The sequence below is a fragment of the Eumetopias jubatus genome, unplaced genomic scaffold, assembly GCF_037043125.1.
Source record: "Eumetopias jubatus isolate StellerSeaLion01/CBP00866 unplaced genomic scaffold, mEumJub1_p1.0 scaffold_6, whole genome shotgun sequence".
Taxonomy (NCBI): domain Eukaryota; kingdom Metazoa; phylum Chordata; class Mammalia; order Carnivora; family Otariidae; genus Eumetopias; species Eumetopias jubatus.
In genome coordinates, this window is record NW_028274812.1 from 119,638,588 (window position 1) to 119,658,943 (window position 20,356).

Sequence of the window (20,356 nt, forward strand, 5' to 3'; positions counted from 1 at the left end):
AATTATCTAAGGAATAAAATGGAAAAGAAAAGATACTGTGCTAGTAGACACCACTAGTTAGTATTATATCAAAAGAATTCAAGAATTTTAGTGACTTAATACTACAGAGATGATAAGAAGAAACAAATATAGAATAGTATTTATCAGTGAAACAGAGATGGGGCTCTTGTAGGCAATGACTTATTTCCATGCCATAAGGTCTCTCTTTCCAGGATTTTCTTCAGTATCTTCCCCACTCCCTTCTAGTCAGCTGCATTCCCTGCCCCCCCCCCCCAATGACCGTCTTTCTCATCTCAGCACCTATGAGCCCTCAGAGAATAAGTGTGGAGGAACAGGTAGAACTGAGCTGGCTGCAGGTGCTAGAAAAAGGTAGGAACCATTAATACATCATATCAAGAAGGCCACTTTGGGAGCACAGAAACACAGTTTAGAGTGAGGAGAGGTGGGTCAGGAGGAAGAATATCTCTCACAAGTAACTAATAGTAATATTTTTGCTTGATTCTTCCACAGAAATTGATGTATCAAGATACAGTTCAGAACAAAGTAAGTACTTAGACCCAGGAGGAAAGGAAAAATAGAAAGCATAATGGAATTTCCATACATCAGGGACCAAGTCTGTCTTGTTTACCATTGTATGCATAATGCATCATTCCATGAACAGAACTTCTAATTTACTGGGAGAAATCCACTGGAGATTTCTATGCAACACGGAGTGCCAAACTGAAATTGGGCAGAATAAATTAATAGGGGGTAGGTCTGCATGATTCTGAGGTTCTCTTCAGATGCCTCCTGTGGAGCAGCAACAGTAATACCAAGTCATGAAAACAGCAGACTCCTTGGGCAGTGGAATAGAAGGTCTATCTCTGGTAGTGAAGAGAGCCTCAGCAAGGTGCCTGGGTAGAAGAATTGAATGTACCAGGAATAATAAAAGAGTAAACACAACTAAGATGATTATGATTGAGAAGAGCACCAAGTTCAAGATGTGAAGATGTGAAGCAGATTTTCCATGGCAATGTCTAGTGAGATGCCAGAATTGCTGAAAGATAGCCCAGGATTAGTAAGAGAAGGAAAACAGGAGCTAAGTGCTGGAGCACCAAGAAGGAAAAGCAATTTGAGGCCCCTCCTGATTACTATTTAGTCTAGTGAAACTGGTGACTGGCATAGTCACTCATCATCTGCTCCAGCTATGCAGTCCCTAGTTCCTGCAATGTAAATTAATTCCCATCATCATTCATTTTGGGGGGGGGGGTTATCTCTACTTTAGCTCTCAGAGTCTTAAAGTCCCACTCCTTTTCAAGAAGAAAAACCATGAAGCACTCTCTCCTTTTTACTTCAGGTGCTGGTCTTCTGGACTATGAGGATGGTAGAGGTAAATAGATTAGGAACTACTACAGAATTAATGGAGGAATGTGTTCTTTAGAGAACAAAATAAACTCATCTCCCTTTGAGCACAATTTGTTAGGTCAGCACACCTTTTACTGTTATAATATCCAACTGCCAATCCATCTTTATATATATATGTGTGTGTGTGTGTGTGTGTGTGTGTGTGTGTGTGTGTGTATACACATGATTTTGCATTTTTCTCAGAAAAGGCAAGTATGTCCCCTTCCTAAGACATCAAAAAAATTATTTCCAACTCCTGTTTATACCAGTCTTGGAAAGGCTAAGAAACCTCTCTGAACAATTTCCTAGATGTGTGAAACAGGGATAAAGAACATAATTCATGGGTTGTCATGAAGACTGCATAATATACATGAAAAGACACAGTAAGCTATAAAGCACAATAGATGAACACAACTTATATTATTATCTTCATTTTAGAAGATGAAATTGATATTCAAAAGTTTAAGAGACCAAAATTCACCTAGCAAAAAAAGGAGTTGGATAGTAAATCCAGGTTCGTGGCCCCAAGTTCAATACTCATATTCTCACATGACACTATCCCCACTTGGTTAAGACAAAAAAGGCTCATTTTAAACTGAATTTCAGTATTTATTATTAGTATTATTAATATTAGTCTAATTAATTGATTAATATTAATCAAATCAGGACATGTAATCTGACGATGCAAAAATAATAATAAAGATTATTTGAAATAAAACATCCAGAAATCTAATGGTTCTAAGTAGATTCCAAGACACCCTACTTTTTTATAAGGACACACACACACACACTCTACAAGCATAAAGGTTCATATTTCCAAAAGGAGAGAGGAGACAGCTTGATCAGTCTGCTTGCTGTCATGCCCCACACTTGGCCTTTTGGTCCATGCCTCCTCCTCTTACTTCTGTGATTCATTTGTCATGAACAACAGAGTGAGGAACCATGGCATCCTCTCTTCCTTTCCTGAAATGGAATCCAGAGGAAATGGGAACATCTAGGAAAGGAGAAAATTCCTACTATTTGGATTTAGACATATGATGAAATATTTCTTGATGAGCTGTTAGTAAACTTAATCTGTTTTTTTTTCCCCCAAAAGATGTTCCCTCTCAGAGATCTAAAAGAGGAAGAGGTAAACAGATTTTCACCTAGTAAGAAAATAATGTAGACATAGTTGTCAAGGTAGAATCTCATTATGTTTTCATCTTGTCTTTTAGGATTCTGGCATTTGTATTCAACAGAAAGCAGTAAATAAATTAGATATTGACTTGTTAAGAAATTAATACAGACATCTATTTATGAGAAATTAAGAATCTTATGTTTTTCCCTCAATCCTTTAGACACTTCATATGATGAACAAGGTAAGTATATTTAGAGATTATGGTAAAATTAAAGGAAAATCAATGTTTTTTTCCTGTTATAACATGAGGGGCTGTAAAACCTAGGTAAAAAGACAGGAAACCAAAGTAATGTATAGAGGATTCTGAGAAGTATTCAGAAATGTTCACCTTCACACCATGAGGTATCTTTCCCCCCAGTACTACCCAATTCCTCTTTTATCCACCTCCTAATTGACTAAAAGTAATCTGAATACTTAAGAAAAATTTAATATCCCAGAACTCAGGAATATTAGCTACTCAGTGTGCCTTTTTAATATAAATGTTAAGAAATGGAGGAATAAATCCCCAAAAATTCATCACATTAAGGTTTGACTTGTGCACTGAAATTCCAAGAGCCCAAGGAAACATGTCTCTTGTCTACTGTTGTCATTTACATCTCATGTTTCTTGGGAAACAAACCTCCTCAGAATAGTTAATCATCACAACACTACATTAAATCAGTGCAAGAAGCTACCCAAATGTGAGAAATATAAGGGTACACAGATAAGTAAAATACAACTATAAACAAAGGGAGAGAATTAACATGCATTCAGTACCTCCTATGTGCTGGCCACTCTTGTGGACATTTTTTATTTTATTTTAATATCTACAAATGACCCTGTGAACCACAAAGAATGAAGCCCCTGTGGCTGCTCAAGGTCTCTACAGGTTGCTTTAGTGCAAATTAGAGAGAATGTTCCTTTCTCTAGTCAGATGCAGCCTCACTCAAGGACACTGCTGGGATTTCAGTCTCCAAATCCCTCTGTGCAGTGAACAACCTATGCAACCATAATATAGTGGTCCTGAAGATATAGGAGGGGTATCTCACTCTTAACATGTCCAAAACCCAAGTCCTGATCCTGTCACATACAGGTACTGGCACCAGCATTCCCTCAATTGCTCAGGCCATCTACCTCTTTAACTTCTTTCTCTCACTCACCTCAGACAATCCACCAGCAAATCCCATCCCCATTACTTTCTCATTATATTTCAAATTAGATCACTTCTCACCATGATGACAATCTTAGCCCAAGCATCAACATCTCTTGCCTCAACTACTTCAGCTGACCCCTAACTGGTTTCTTTCTACTCTTGCCCTCTTATAGTCTATTTTCCTCATCAGTAAGGGTACTCCTTAACAAGCAGTTCTTAAATCAATTAACTTACTATACATTGTTATCCCTAATAAGAAAAATGTTAATGACTTGCCCAAAGCCACAGGGCTTGCAAGTGACTCAACCTGATAGAAATATAGAGTTGTCTGACTTTAGATTTCATGTACCTTATTTTTACACAATTTAGTAATATCTTACTAATTTCCTGCTATGGATCTTTAGTGTAGAGTCTATAATCTTAGCTTCTTTCTATTCCAGGCTACCTTTGCATTCTTAGGGAAAACTTGGATCAGTAAGCATTTTATTGTGGCCTAAATAAACCATAATTTAAAATTCATAATGCCAAATGACAACTTATTTCTTTGATTGCCCAATCACTCTAAGGTGGCCCTATGACGCTCAACCAACTTGTTTCTAAGTTCCCAAGCTCTACCAGTCTGCCCTCCATCACTTCTGGACATGGAAATATAAATTTGCTGGTCAGCTAGAGACTACAAAAATCTTCTGACAGGAAAATATTGGGCAAAGTCATTATATCAGTTTAGGTGCATGAAATTTAGTACTTGAATTTTGATATTTAAATATATCACAAGTTATATTTTAAAGTTGTCATGATCATTCAAAATTTTGAAATGCACTGAATTTATTTTTAATGTTACTAAGTTTTATAGCAAATGTCAATGAGGCACATGAAAATGTTCAGCACCTTGGTATTTTTCTGTTTTCAAATATCCACAGAACCAGGAGAAACAAGTAATTATAGTGTAAACCAGAAGGTTTTGTGTGTCTTGGACTTAATGCCATCACAATAACACCCAAGTATGGCAGGAAAACATTTATTTTCAGAGAAAAAAAACCACATTGTCATTACATTTCCAGGTAGATCTTTACTTATACTTTAGTAAAATATCAAATTAAACAATTATGCAACATAATTTGTCATTTCCAGACTGTTAATATTATTTATTTTTACACTTTCATGAAAATAATAGTGATAGCATGAGGAGTTTTCATGTAATTTGCTTTGTCTGTCTCCAGATCTTTTAGACAATGTTTCCACGACATTACTAAGTGAAAAGTTTTAGGTTATAGGATGCACATCCACTCACAATATATATGCGTGTGTGTGTATTCATTATAATTTGCCATCTCTTCATTAAACTTGAACTCTCAATAAGTTGAGTAAATATTTTGCCATTTTTTTCTTACTTGACCTCAACTTATTTTATAACTAAAATGTTCTTCTGTTTCAGCGTTTCTTTCCATGTATAGTTTATTATCTCTTCTCACTACATATTTGCCTTTATTAACCTTCACCTGCTTTTTCATGTCATTTGACTCATAAATTAAGTCATGAGAAGACTTTGCCTCTAGGTTCTTGCCTACTTGGGTATTTGAGGGCATTGATTGGGTAATTCTCTGTAATGATATTGAAACTACAGAAATAGAAAATCCAAACTGATTTTTCTTGGTTTCATTTGTGTTTTTAGAGGGATCCAAAGGAGATTACAGTAAGTATTCTCTTGTTTTTCAACAAAAATTTACTTCCCATCAGTAACATTTCCCTAGATTGTAAATGCTTTGAGAAAAGAGAAATGCCATCAGTTCATATGAATACTAAGTAATAGATAAAGTCTCCTAGTGCTGATTTAGGATAGTCCGTCAATAACTGTCAGTTTCTAAACTTGGTCTGCTGGTTTCCAAACTGACTGAGAGGAAAGGAAAAAAAAAAAAGAGGAAATGATGAGTGACAGAAAAGGGCAGTGATAGAAATAAAGGAGGAGAAGAGGAAAGGAGAGGAAAGGAAAGCAGTGGGGAAGGGATGAGGACAGAGAAATGTAAGCCACAAATTTTCATAGGTATAGCATCTGTCTACTAAAAGCTGAAATCCTTTATAGAGATGGAAGGGATGGAGTTGGTGGGAGTGGCCTCCGGTCCCACCACCAGGTCAGTAGGTCTCCCTGGGACTGGGCTGCAACTCCTGAGAGGAGGTCACGGTGATTGATATGCAAGGTCAATGATCCCAATTCTGATGATTCACCTCATGTTTCTGTGTGTGTGTTTTAGCACCATCAGTCAACTCCCTAGGTAAGTTCCTTGTGGCTTTTCTACTATCATCTGGTTTGTACGTCCTGTAGTTTCTGTATGTTTTTTTCTTTTTCTATATCTTAAAAGAAGTTTTTAAACTAAAGTACAAAAGTAATTGACACTTGTAAATCCATACCCTAGATTTGACAACTGATATTTTGTCATATTTCTCAAGTGACGGATAATATAGAAATCCCTTTTATTCCACTCTCCCCATTTCCCAAACTCTTACAAATATACCATAAATCTTATGTTTATTTTTGTCTATTTATATAATCTTTATGTATCACTGAACAATAATATTGTTTTGTATATATTTGTTTAAAAACTTTACTAAAATGACATCATTCTGAAAGTATCATTACAACTTGCTTTTTTCCCCAAAAATATTGTAATATTGAAAACATACAGAAATCCAGGTTATATATTTTAATTGTTAAATAAATATCCCAACTTACGAACATATTTTTCCTATTCTTTCTCCTATTGATGTGCTCTCAATGTGTTCAATTTCAGCTATCATAAATAATGCTGCAAAATGTCCTTAAATAATTTGAAAAATAGTTTATCCTGGGCACACACGGTGAAATGGGATCAATGAATCTCAGTGTGCATGAACATTTATGTAACTTAAGTACATTTTTCTTTACTAGTTGTTGTTTAATTGAATTCCACATAGGAAGCACTCCAAAATCTGTAAAAGTTTCCCATTTCTCTGCATCAGTAAAAACCCCAGTTTTGTCACATTTTCACCTTATTGCCACTTGGATAAGTGTAAAATTGTTAATTTGCATTTTCCTGCTAACTCCTGAAACTGAGTATCTTATATGTTTACTACCTACTTAGGATTCACCTTATACAAATTGTTCATTTAGTTTACCCATTTACCCATTAGGTTATTGATTTGTAGAAATTCTTTATAACTATGAAAGCTAATCTTTTATATTTTGTTAAATATTTGCAAATATCTTCTCCAATACTATCTCTTACTTTTTTTTAAATTTTATTATGTTATGTTAGTCACCATACAATACAACATTAGTTTTTGATGTAGTGATCCACCATCCATTGTTTTCGTATAACATCCAGTGCTCCATGCAATACGTGCCCTCCTTAATACCCATCACTGGGCTAACCCATCCCCCCAGGCCCCTCCTCTCTAAAACCCTCAGTTTGTTTCTCAGAGTCCATAGTCTCTCATGGTTTGTCTCTCCCTCTGATTCCCCCCCCTTCATTTTCCCCTTCCTTCTCCTAATGTCCTCCATGCTATTCCTTATGTTCCACAAATAAGTGAAACCATATGATAATCGACTTTCTCTCCTTGACTTATTTCACTTAACATAATCTCCTCCAGTCCCATCCATGTTGATGTAAAAGCTGGTTATTCATCCTTTCTGATGGCTGAGTAATATTCCATTGTATATATGGACCACATCTTCTTTATCCATTCATCTGTTGAAGGGCATCTCGGCTCTTTCCACAGTTTGGCTATTGTGGACATTGCTGCTATGAACATTGGGGTGCATATGGTCCTTCTTTTCACTACATCTGTGTCTTTGGGGTAAATACCCAGTAGTGCAATTGCTGAGTCATAGGGTAACTCTATTTTTAAATATTTGAGTAACCACCACATGGTTTTCCAAAGTGGCTGTACCAATTTGCATTCCCACCAACAGTGTAAGAGGGTTCCCCTTTCTCCACAACCTCTCCAACATTTGTTGTTTCTTGCCCTGTCCATTTTTGCCATTCTAACTGGTGTAAGGTGGTATCTCAATGTGGTTTTGATTTGAATTTCCCTGATGGCTAGTGATGATGAACATTTTTTCATGTGTCTGTTAGCCATTTGTATGTCTTCTTTGGGGAAGTATCTGTTCATGTCTTCTGCCCATTTTTTGACTTGAATATTTGTTTTTTGGGTGTTGAGTTTGAAAAGTTCTTTATAGATCTTGGATACCAGCCCTCTATCTGTAGTGTCATTTACAAATATCTTCTCCCATTCTGTGGGTTGCCTCTTTGTTTTGTTGAATGTTTCCTTTGCTGTGCAGAAGCTTTTTATCTTGATGAAGTCACAAAAGTTCATTTTTGCTTTTGTTTCACTAGCTTTTGGAGATGTATCTTGAAAAAAGTTTATGTGGCCAATGTTGAAGAGGTTACTGCCTATGTTCTCCTCTAGGATTTTGATGGATTCCTGTCTCACATTGAGGTCTTTCATCCATTTTGAGTTTATCTTTGTGTATGGCGTAAGAGAATGGTTGAGTTTCATTCTTCTGCATGTGGCTGTCCAATTTCCCATCACCATTTATTGAAGAAACTGTCTGTTTTGTCAAAGACTATTTGACCATAGAGTTGAGGGTCCATATCTGTGTTCTCTATTCTGTTCCATTGGACTATATGTCTGCTTTTGTGCCAGTACCATGCTGTCTTGGTGATCACAGCTTTGTAATATAGCTTGAAATCAGGCAACGCGATGCCCCCAGCTCTGTTTTCTTTTTCAAAATTTCCTTGGCGATTCAGTGTCTTTTCTGATTCCATACAAATTTTAAGATTGTTTGTTCCAGCACTTTGAAAAATGTCATTGGAATTTTGATCAGGATGGCACTGAAGGAAGGTATAGATTGCTCTGGGTAGCATAGAGATTTTAACAATGTTTATTCTTCCGATCCATGAGCATGGAATATTTCTCCATCTTTTTGTGTTTTCTTCAATTTCTTTCATGAGTGTTCTGTAGTTCCTAGAGTATAGATCCTTTACCTCTTTGGTTAGGTTTATTCCGAGGTATCTTATGGTTTTTGGTGCTATTGTAAATGGAATCGTTTCTTTAATTTCTCTTTCTACAGTTGCGTTGTTAGTGTGTAAGAGAGCAACTGATTTCTGTGCATTGATTTTGTATCCTGCCACATTACTGAATTGCTGTATGAGTTCTAGTAATTTGTGGGTGGAGTCTTTTAGGTTTTCCACATAAAGTATCATGTCGTCTGTGAAAAGAGAGAGTTTTACTTCTTCTTTGCCAATTTGAATACCTTTTATTTCTTTTTGTTGTCTGATTGCTGTTGCTAGGACTTCTAGTACTATGTTGAACAATAGTGGTGAGAGTGGGCATCCTCGATGTTTTCCTGATCTTAAGGGAAAGGCTGTCAGCTTTTCCCCATTGAGGATGACATTCACTGTGGGTTTTTCATAGATGGATTTTAGGAACTTGAGGAATGTTCCCTCTATCCCTATACTCTGAGGAGTTTTAATCAGGAAAGGATGTTGTATTTTGTCAAAACTTTTTCTGCATCATTTGAGAAGACCATATGGTTCTTCTCACTCCTCTTATTAATGTGTTCTATCACACTGATTGATTTGCGAATGTTGAACCACCCTTGCATCCCGGAGATAAATCCCACTTGGTCATGGTGGATGATCCTTTTAATGTATGGTTGGATCCTATTAAGTAGGATTTTGTTGAGGATTTTGGAATCCATATTCATCAGGGATATCAGTCAAAAATTCTCCTTTTAGATGGGGTCTTTGCCTGGTTTGGGGACTAAGGTAATGCTGGCCTCATAGGATGAGTTTGGAAGTTTACCTTCTGTTTCTATTTTTTGAAACAGCTTCATTAGAATAGGTATAATTTCTTCTTTGAATGTTTGGTAGAATTCCCCAGGGACTCCATCAGGCCTGGGACTCTTGTTTTTTGGGAGGTTTTTGATCACTGCTTCAAACTCATTACTGATTATTGGCCTATTCAGGCTGTCAATTTCTTCCTGTTTCAGTCTTGGCAGCTTATAGGTTTCCAGGAAGGCCTCCATTTCATCCAGATTGCTCAGTTTATTGACATATAGTTGTTATAATAATTTCTAATAATTGTTTCTATTTCCTTGGTGTTAGTCGTGATCTCTCCCCTTTCATTCATAATTTTATTAATTTGGGTCCTTTCTCTTTTCTTTTGGATAAGTCTGGCCAGTGGTTTATCGATCTTATTAATTCTTTCAAAGAACCAACTTCTAGTTTTGTTGATCTGATCTACTGTGTTTCTGGTTTCTAATTCATTGATCTCTGTTCTAATTTTAATTATTTCTCTTCTAATGCATGGCTTAGGCATCGTTTGTTGCTTTATCTCTAGTTCTTTAAGGTGTAGAGTTAGTTGGTGAATTCAGGATTTTTTTATTTTTTTAAGTGAGGCTGGGATGGCTATGTATTTCCCCCTAAGGACCGCCTTTGCAGTATCCCATAGGTTTTGGACTGATGTGTTTTCATTCTCATTGGTTTCCATGAATTGTTTAAGTTCTTCTTTGATTTCCTCATTGACCCAAACATTCTTGAGCAGAGTGGTCTTTAGCTTCCAGGTGTTTGAAATTCTGCCAAATTTTTTCTTGTGATTGAGTTCCAGTTTTAAAGCATTCTGGTCTGAGAACATACAGGGAATAATCTCAATCTTTTGGTATCAGTTGAGACCTGATTTGTGACCCAGTATGTGATCTATTCTGGAGAAAGTTCCATGTGCGCTCGAGAAGAATGAGTATTCCCGTTTTAGGGTGGAATGTTCTGTATATATCTATGAGGTCCATCTGGTCCAGTGTATCATTCAAAGCTCTTGTTTCCTTCTTGATTTTCTGCTTAGATGATCTGTCCATTGCTGAGAGTGGAGTATTGAGGTCTCCTACAATTAACGTATTGTTATCAATATGACTCTTTCTTTTGGTTAACAGTTGGCTTATATAGATGGCTGCTCCCATGTTGGGGGCATACATATTTACAATTGTTAGATCTTCTTGTTGGATAGACACTTTAAGAATGACATAGTGTCCTTCTGTGTCTCTAATTACAGACCTTAGTTTAAAATCTAATTTATCTGATATAAGAATTGTTACCCCAGCTTTCCTTTGAGTTCCGCTGGCATGGAAGATGAATCTCCATTCCTTCACTTTCAGTCTGGATGTATCTTTAGGTTCAAAATGAGTCCCTTGTAGGCAGCATATGGATGAGTCCTATCTTTTTTTTATAATTTTTTCTTGTTATGTTAATCACCATACATTACATCATTAGTTTTTGATGTAGTGTTCCATGATTCATTGTTTATGCATAACACCCAGTGCTCCATGCAGAATGTGCCCTCTTTAATACCCATCACCAGGCTAACCCATCCCCCCACCCCCCTCCCCTCTAGAACCCTCAGTTTGTTTTTCAGAGTCCATCGTCTCTAATGAATCGTCTCCCCCTCCGACTTACTCCCCTTCATTCTTCCCCTCCTGCTATCTTCTTCTTCTTTTTTTTTCTTAACATATATTGCATTATTTGTTTCAGAAGTACAGATCCGTGATTCATCAGTCTTGTACAATTCACAGCACTCACCATAGCACATACCCTCCCCAATGTCTATCACCCAGACACCCACTCCCTCCCATCCCCCACCTCTCCAGCAACCCTCACTTTGTTTCCTGAGATTAAGAATTCCTCATATCAGTGAGGTCATAGGATACATGTCTTTCTCTGATTGCCTTATTTCCCTCAGCATAACACCCTCCAGTTCCATCCACGTCGTTGCAAATGGCAAGATCTCATTCCTTTTGATGGCTGCATAATATTCCATTGTGTATATATACCACCTCTTCTTTATCCAGTCATCTGTTGATGGACATCTTGGCTCTTTCCACAGTTTGGCTATTGTGGACATTGATGCTATAAACATTGGGGTGCACGTACCCCTTCGGATCCCTACATTTGTACCTTTGTGGTAAATACCCAGTAGTGCAATTGCTGGATCGTATGGTAGCTCTATTTTCAACTTTTTGAGGAACCTCCATACTGTTTTCCAGAGTGGTTGCACCAGCTTGCATTCTCACCAACAGTGTAGGAGGGTTCCCCTTTCTCTACATCCCCGCCAACATCTGTCATTTCCTGACTTGTTAATTTTAGCCATTCTGACTGGTGTGAGGTGGTATCTCATTGAGGTTTTCATTTGGATTTCCCTGATGCCGAGCGATGTTGAGCACTTTTTTATGTGCCTGTTGGCCATTTGGATGTCTTCTTTGGAAAAATGTCTGTTCATGTCTTCTGCCCATTTCTTGATTGGATCATTTATTCTTTGGGTGTTGAGTTTGATAAGTTCTTTATAGATTTTGGATACTAGCCCTTTATCTGATATGTCATTTGCAAATATTTTCTCCCATTCTGTTGGTTGTCTTTTGGTTTTGTGGACTGTTTCTTTTGCTATGCAAAAGCTTTTTATCTTGATGAAATCCCAATAGTTCATTTTTGCCCTTGCTTCCCTTGCCTTTGGCGATGTTTCTAGGAAGAAGTTCCTGCGGCTGAGGTGGAAGAGGTTGCTGCCTGTGTTCTCCTTTAGTATTTGGATGGACTCCTGTCTCACGTTTAGGTCTTTCAACCATTTGGAGTCTACTTTTGTGTGTGGTGTAAGGAAATGATCCGGTTTCATTCTTCTGCATGTGGCTGTCCAAATTTCCCAGCACCATTTGTTGAAGAGACTCTCTTTTTGCCATTGGACATTCTTTCCTGTTTTGTCAAAGATAAGTTGACCATAGAGTTGAGGGTCCATTTCTGGGCTCTCGATTCTGTTCCATTGATCTATGTGTCTGTTTTTGTGCCAGTACCATACTGTCTTGATGATGACAGCTTTGTAATAGAGCTGGAAGTCCGGAATTGTGATGCCGCCAGCTTTGTTTTCTTTTTCAAGATTCCTCTGGCTATTCAGGGTCTCTTCTGGTTCCATACAAATTTTAGGATTCTTTGTTCCATTTCTTTGTAAAAGGTAGATGGTATTTTGATGGGGATTGCATTGAATGTGTAGATTGCTCTAGGTAGCATTGATATTTCACAATATTTGTTCTTCCAATCCATGAGCATGAAAAGTTTTTGCATTTCTTTGTGTCTTCCTCACTTTCTTTCATGAGTATTTTATAGTTTCCTGAGTACAGATCCTTTGCCTCTTTGGTTAGATTTATTCCTAGGTATCTTATGGTTTGGGTGCAATTGTAAATGGGATCGACTCCTTAATTTCTCTTTCTTCTGTCTTGTTGTTGGTGTATAGGAATACCACTGATTTCTTTGCACTGATTTTATATCCTGCCACTTTACTGAATTCCTGTATGAGTTCTGGCAGTTTTGGGGTGGAGACTTTTGGGTGTTCCACATAAAGTATCATATCATCTGCAAACAGTAAGAGTTTGACTTCTTCTTTAAATTTGGATGCCTTTTGTTGTTGTTGTTGTCTGATTGCTATGGCTAGGACTTCTAATACTATGTTGAATAGCAGTGGTGATAGTGGACATCCCTGCCGCGTTCCTGACCTTCGGGGGAAAGCTCTCTGCTTTTCCCCATTGAGAATGATATTCGCTGTAGGTTTTTCATCAATGGCTTTTCTGATATTGAGGTATGTACCCTCTATTCCTATATTCTGAAGAGTTTTGATCAAGAAAGGATGCTGTACTTTGTCAAATGCTTTTTCTGCATCTATTGAGAGGATCATATGATTCTTGTTCTTTCTTTTGTTAATGTATTGTATCACATTGATGGATGCAGATGTTGAACCAACCTTGCAGCCCAGGGTTTTCACACTTGGTCGTGTGAAAAATCCTTTTAATGCACTGGTGGATCCTATTGGCTAGTATTTTTGTGAGAGTTTTTGCATCCATGTTCTTCAAGAAGATTGGTCTGTAATCCTCCTCTTCTATGGGGCCTTTGTCTGGTTTGGGGATCAAGGTAATGGTGGCCTCATAAAATGAGTTTGGAAGTTTTCCTTCCATTTTTATTTTTTGGAACAGTTTCAGGAGAATAGGTATTAATTCTTCTTTAAAGTTTGGTAGAATTCCCTTGGTAAGCCATCTGGCCCTGGGCTCTTGTTTCTTGGGAGATTTTTGATGACTGCTTCAATTTCCTCAATGGTTGTAGGTGTGTTCAGGTTTTCTATTTCTTCCTGGTTCAGTTTTGGTAATTGATACATCTCTAGGAATGCATCCATTTCTTCCAGGTTATCAAATTTGCTGGCATAGAGTTGCTTATAATAGGTTCTTATAATTGTTTGTATTTCTTTGGTGTTGGTTATGATCTCTCCTCTTTCATTCATGATTTTGTTGATCTGGGTCATTTCTCTTTTCTTTTGGATAAGTCTGGCCAGGGGTTTATCAATCTTGTTAATTCTTTCAAAGAACCAGCTCCTAGTTTCGTTGATCTGTTCTACTGTTCTTTTGGTGTCTATTTCATTGATTTCTGCTCTGATCTTTATGATTTCTCTTCTCCTGCTGGGTTTAGGCTTTATTTGCTGTTTTTTCTCTAGCTCCTTTAGGTGTAGGGTTAGGTTGTGTATTTTATACCTTTCTTGTTTCTTGAGAAAGGCTTGTATTGCCAAATACATTCCTCTCAGGTCTGCCTTTGCTGTATCCCAAAGATTTTGAACAGTTGTGTTTTCATTTTCATTGGTTTCCATGAATTTTTAAAATTCTTCTTTAATTTCCTGGTTGACCCATTCATTCTTTAATAGGATGCTCTTTAGCTTCTATGTATTTGAGTTCTTTCTGATTTTTCTCTTGTGATTGAGTTGTACTTTCAAAGCATTGTGGTAAGAAAGTATGCAGGGAATAATCCTAATCATTTCGTACTGGTTGAGATGTGATTTGTGACCTAGGATGTGATCTATTCTGGAGAATGTTCCATGGACAATAGAGAAGATGTGTATTCCATTGTTTTGGATTGGAATGTTCTGAATATGTCTGTGAAGTCCATTTGGTCCAGTGTTTCATTTAAAGTCTTTATTTCCTTGTTGATCTTTTGCTTAGATGATCTGTCCATTTCAGTGTGCGGGGTGTTAAAGTCCCCCACTATTATTGTATTGTTGTCAATATGTTTCTTTGCTTTTGTTATTAATTGCCTCATATAATTGGCTGCTCCCATGTTCGGGGCATAGATATTTACAATTGTTAGATCTTCTTGTTGGATAGATCCTTTAAGTAGGATATAGTGTCCTTCCTCATCTCTTATTACACTCTTTGTTTAAAATCTGATTTGTCTGATTGAAGGATTGCTACCCCAGCTTTCTTTTGGTGTCCATTAGCATGGTATATCGTTTTCCACCCCCTCACTTTCAATGTGGGGGTGTCTTTGGTTCTAAAATGAGTCTCTTGCAGACAGCATATTGATGGGTCTTGTTTTTTAATCCAATTTGATAGCCTGTGTCTTTTGATTGGGGCATTTAGCCCATTTATATTCAGGGTAACTATTGAAAGACATGAATTTAGTGCCATTTTATTGTCTGTAAGGTGACTGTTACTGTGTATTCTCTGTGTTCCTTTCTGGTCTATGTTACTTTTAGGCTCTCTCTTTGCTTAGAGGACCCCTTTCAATATTTCTTGGAGGGCTGGTTTCGTGTTTGCAAATTCGTTTAGTTTTTGTTTGTCCTGGAAGCTTTTTATCTCTCCTTCTATTTTCAATGAGAGCCTAGCTCGATATAGTATTCTTGGCTGCATATTTTTCTCGTTTAGTGTTCTGAAGATATCATGCCAGTCCTTTCTGGCCTGCCAGGTCTCCTTCTGTGGATAGGTCTGTTGCCAATCTAATGTTTCTACCATTGTAGGTTACATATCTCTCTCCCAAGCTGCTTTCAGGATTTTCTCTTTGTCTCTCAGACTCGTAAGTTTTACTATTAGATGTTGACGTGATGAACTATTTTTATTGATTTTGCGAGGGGTTCTCTGTGCCTCCTGGATTTTGATGCCTGTTTCCTTTACCAAACTAGGGAAGTTCTCTGCTATAATTTGCTCCAGTATACCCTCTGCCCTTCTCTCTCTTTCCTTGTCTTCTGGGATCCCAATTATTCAAATGTTGTTTCGTCTTATCATATCGCTTATCTCTCAAATTCTTCCCTAGTGATCCAGTAGTTATTTATCTCTCTTTTTCTCAGCTTCTTTATATTCCATCATTTGGTCTTCTATATCACTGATTCTCTCTTCTGCCTCATTTATCCTAGCAGTTAGTGCCCCCATTTTTGATTGCACCTCATTTATAGCCTTTTTGATTTTGACTTGGTTAGATTTTAGTTTTTATTTCTCCAGAAAGGTTTCTCTAACAACTCCATTCTTTTTTCATGCCCAGCTAGTATCTTTAAAATCGTCATTCTGAACTCTAGGTCTGACATCATACTAATGTCTGTATTGAGTAGGTCCCTGGCAGTTGGTACTTCCTCTTGTTCTTTTTGTTGAGGTGTTTTTTTCCGTCTTGTCATTTTGTCCAGAGGAGAATAGATGAATGAGAGAAAAAAATGCTAACAGGGTAACAGCGTCCCCAGAAAATATAATCTAAACAAATCAGACAAGACCTGAAACCGGGGTAAAAGAAAGGGAAAGAAAGAAAACAGAAAAAGAAAAAGAAAGAAAAAAAAGATAAAAACAAAAAGAAAAAGAATATGATCAAATATGATCAGGCTGGTGTATAGATCAGTGCCACACACTAGATTTTGGGTGTATTTTGGTCCATTAGAAGAAAGTGCCTCCCAAAATTTTAAAGAAAGAAAAACTTATATATGTATAAAAATAAGGGTTGATTTGATGAGGGGATGGACTATGACTGTAAAGATGAAATTATAGAAAATTTTACAAAAGGAATTGATAAGTTAAGAAGTTGGTTGAAAAAAGAAAGAAGAGGATTTATAAAAAAAAAAAGAAATAAAAAGGGAGAGAATGTGATCAGGTAGGAGGCTAGAACAAAGCCATACACTAGAGATTTAGGGTATATTTTGATCTGTTAGAAGAAACTGTATCTCGAAATTTTAAAGAGAGAACAACTTATATATATATGCCAGAAATGTGGGTAACTACTGTGAAGGGATAGAATATGACTCTAAAAATGAAAAATAAAAATGTTTTTTAAAAAAGGGATTGATAAGATGTTGGTTGAAAAAGGGAAAAAGAAAAATTCAAAAAAAAAGACAGTTAAAAAAATTAACTTTGAAAGACTAATGAATCATGGTAAAAAAAACCATGGATTCTATGTGCAGCATTCCCCTAGCGCTGGAGTTCTGCCATTCTCATTGATCGGTAAACTTGCTCTTGGCAGGCTGTTCTTGCTGATCTTCTGGGGGAGGGGCCTGTTGCTGTGGTTCCCAAATGTCTTTGCCGGAGGCTGAATTGCCCACCCTTGCTGGGTCCAGGTTAAGTAATCTGCTTGGGTTTGCTCTCAGGAGCCTTTGTTCCCTGTAAGCTTTTGGTACAGCTTTGGAGGACAAGAGTGAAAATGGTGGCCTCCCAATCTCCACCCCGGAGGAGCCGAGAACTCAGGGCCCTGCTCCACAGTAAGCCCCCAGAGAAAAGCAGTCAGTCACTCCCATCTCCCTGGTCTCCGGCCCCACTCCGTGCTCACCGGGCCCATGACCAAGCATTTCTATCTCTGGCGCCCAACTTGGTGTGGAGTCTCCAAACCCAGCAGATCCCTATGGTGTGCTCCCATGCTGCTCCTCCCAGGAGAGTAAGGGGAGTCTCCCCGGATCTGCCGCTTGTTGGGTCGCTGCTGGAGGAGAAGTGGCCCAACTGTGCTGTGGATCACAGTTTATGGCAACCCCAAGCTGAGAGCCCACCCCTCGGCTCCATCTCTGCAGCCAGCTTCCCCGCTCCGATACCCAGGAGCTCTGCCGCACTCAGGCACCCCCAGTCTTTCTGTGACCTGGAGGGTCCTGAGACCACACTGTCCCACAAGGGTTCCACCCCCTGCTTAGCCACTAGAGCGACATCCCTCAGCAGAGCAGACTTCTAAAAGTTCCGATTTTGTGCTCCGGGGCTCTATCACTTGCCAGAAGCAGCCGACAGAGGACCCCTCCCCCGCCGTCTATCCTCCGAATATCGCCTTGGATTCACTTCTCTGCATGTCCTACCTTCCAGAAAGTGGTCGCTTTCTGTTCAGAGAGTTGTTGCTGTTCTTTTCTTCGATCTCCTGTTGAGTTTGTAGGTGTTCAGAATGGTTTGATCCCTAACCAGCTGAATTCCTGAGACCAGACGAATTCCTTCCAGGTCTCCTACTCCTCCACCATCTTGCTCCCGCCAAAATGGCTTCTCCAGACTTTCTTATTTTCTAATGTAAATATTTAAGTTCATTCTAAGTTCATTTGTTATTTTTATTGTTGATCATAAATTGTCTTATGATTTACAAGTCCAATGTGTGTGATTTAGATTCTTTGAAATGTGTTGAGACTTTTGATGCTTTGTAAGTAAACTTACAAAGAATATTTTTTATCGGTTGAGTTCAAGATTTTACCCACAGATGTACTACCAGCCCAAGCTTATTAACTTTATTATTCAAATATTCTCTATTGTTATTCTTTTGCATGACATACTAGCTTCACACAGATATGTTTAAGTCTCCAAATATAATTGTCTCCTTTTGATGTCATTTTTCTTTTTAATACTTCCAATTTTTCTTTTGCATATTTTGATTTTTGTTAGATACATACAAGTTGTAATTGTTCCTTTTTTAAATTTTGTTTTTTTACAATGATACCATGTCCATCCATAGACTCATGGATTTTGGATAAATTTTACATTATCTGATACTAGTATTGCTCCAAAACCTTTGTTATAATATGTATTTCTCTATTATTTATTTATCCTTTTATTATCAAACTTACAGCTTGTTTTCTCTCATTTTTATCTTTTTAAAATAGCATATTGCTTGACTCTGTTCACATTAACAATTAAAAATTTGTCTCAGATAAATTTAGTCCATTTTACATTTATTATATATTGCTGATATATTTTACCTAAGTTCTGCCAATTTTATTGTGTTTTCTATTTACCATGTTTTATTCTTTTATTTATTAAATCTTCTTTCTTACTTTCTATTGGATTGTTAGATTTTCTTGTTCCTTTTGTTTTGCTTTACCTGTTTTGGTAGCTTTTATTTTATTCATTCTTAGATTTATAACATCCATACTGCTTGACTTTTCTAAAAAAAAAAACTAATTAGTATTTTTTTCTTACTCTCAGACTAGACAATAACCTCTTTTGACTATCTACTCTTTCAACATCTTCCGTGTTGTTTTATAATATGATTTTTAAAAACAAAATAATTGTTTACTTCTTTATATCCAATTGATTTGTAAAAATATGTGACCATTTTCTCTGTTTATAATTATTTGACATATCCCGTGTCTTCTTCTCTTTTAATTCTTACCCAAGTACAATCCTTTAGTTGCTTTTAAGGCCCAATATCCATATATATGTGAACATTTCTCTAAGCCTTTATGACTGAAAATAGCTTTACTTCACCCTCAGCCTTAAATGAGAGTTTAGCTGAGTATATAATTAACATTTTTTTCCTCTCAAGACTTTGCAGATTGATTTCATTTTCTTCTGACGTTTCTTATTGTGATTTACTACTAGTTTGATGGTTCCTAAGCAAATATGGTTTTAAGATTTTCTCTTTATCCTTGTATTCTTCATTTTAATTATGATGTCTCTGGGTGTGAGATTAACTTCATTTATCTTGCTCAAGACTCAAGATTTTCCATTCTGTGGACTCCTATCTCTCTTTATTTATAGAAAATTCTTGACATTAACTGCTATGAATATATCCCATGTTTATACTTATGTGTCTATCTATCTATCTATCTATCTATCTATCTATCATCTATCATCTATCTATCATCTATCTAACAAACTATAGTCTCTCTTAAGATTGCTATCAAATATATGTAAAGATTCCCCTCTCCTCTTTCAGGTCTCATAATTTCTCTTTTGTCTATCTCATCTTTATTAATTATGTTAGTCTGTGATCCTGTAATAGATAAATCTTAAAATCTCAGTGGTTCTATTCATAAAATTCTATTATGTAAAATAGGGATGCCTGATTGGTAATTGGCTCTCCTCTCAGCAATGACTTCAGCAAGCAAGTTTGTCTTATCCTATGTTTCCACCATCTTCAACTAATGGCTTCTGAGTTCATCACATCTGCCTTAAGTGAGTGCAGGAGAAGCTTGGAGACCATGAATGGGGCTATTATGGGGAAACCTGGGTATTATTTCACATATCTCTTTCAACAACATTAGGCTGGCTAGAACTCAATTATATAGCCCCATCTAACTGAAAGGGAATCTGGGGGAAATAATCAAACCATATTGTATTAGTTTTCTATTGCCACTGTAACAAACCACTACAAACTTAATGGCTTAAAACATTACAAATTTATTATCTTAGTTCTATAAGTCAGAAATCTGACACATGTCTCACTGGGCTAAAATCAGGGTGGCAGCAGGGCAGCATTCCTTCTGGAAGTTCTGGGAGCAAACCTGTTTCTTTGCTTTTTCAGTTTCTAGATATTCCTTGGCTCATGTTCTCCCATCTTCCATCTTCAAAACTAGCAAAACTTGACTAAGCCCCGCCACACATCACTTTGGCCTTCTTCCATTGTCAC

The 20,356-nt window shown here is 37.2% G+C and overlaps 1 protein-coding gene across 1 annotated transcript in view; it reads left to right on the forward strand.

Annotated features, from left to right (window-relative positions):
• Positions 1-275: 275 nt before the first annotated feature.
• The window catches only part of TSBP1 (testis expressed basic protein 1), a 74,258-nt gene continuing 54,177 nt past the window's right edge, over positions 276-20,356 (forward strand). Inside the window, 4 exon segments of the mRNA XM_088023768.1 lie at positions 276-369; positions 511-543; positions 1,337-1,369; positions 2,721-2,741. Of these exon segments, the coding sequence (XP_087879894.1) occupies positions 276-369; positions 511-543; positions 1,337-1,369; positions 2,721-2,741 (181 nt within the window).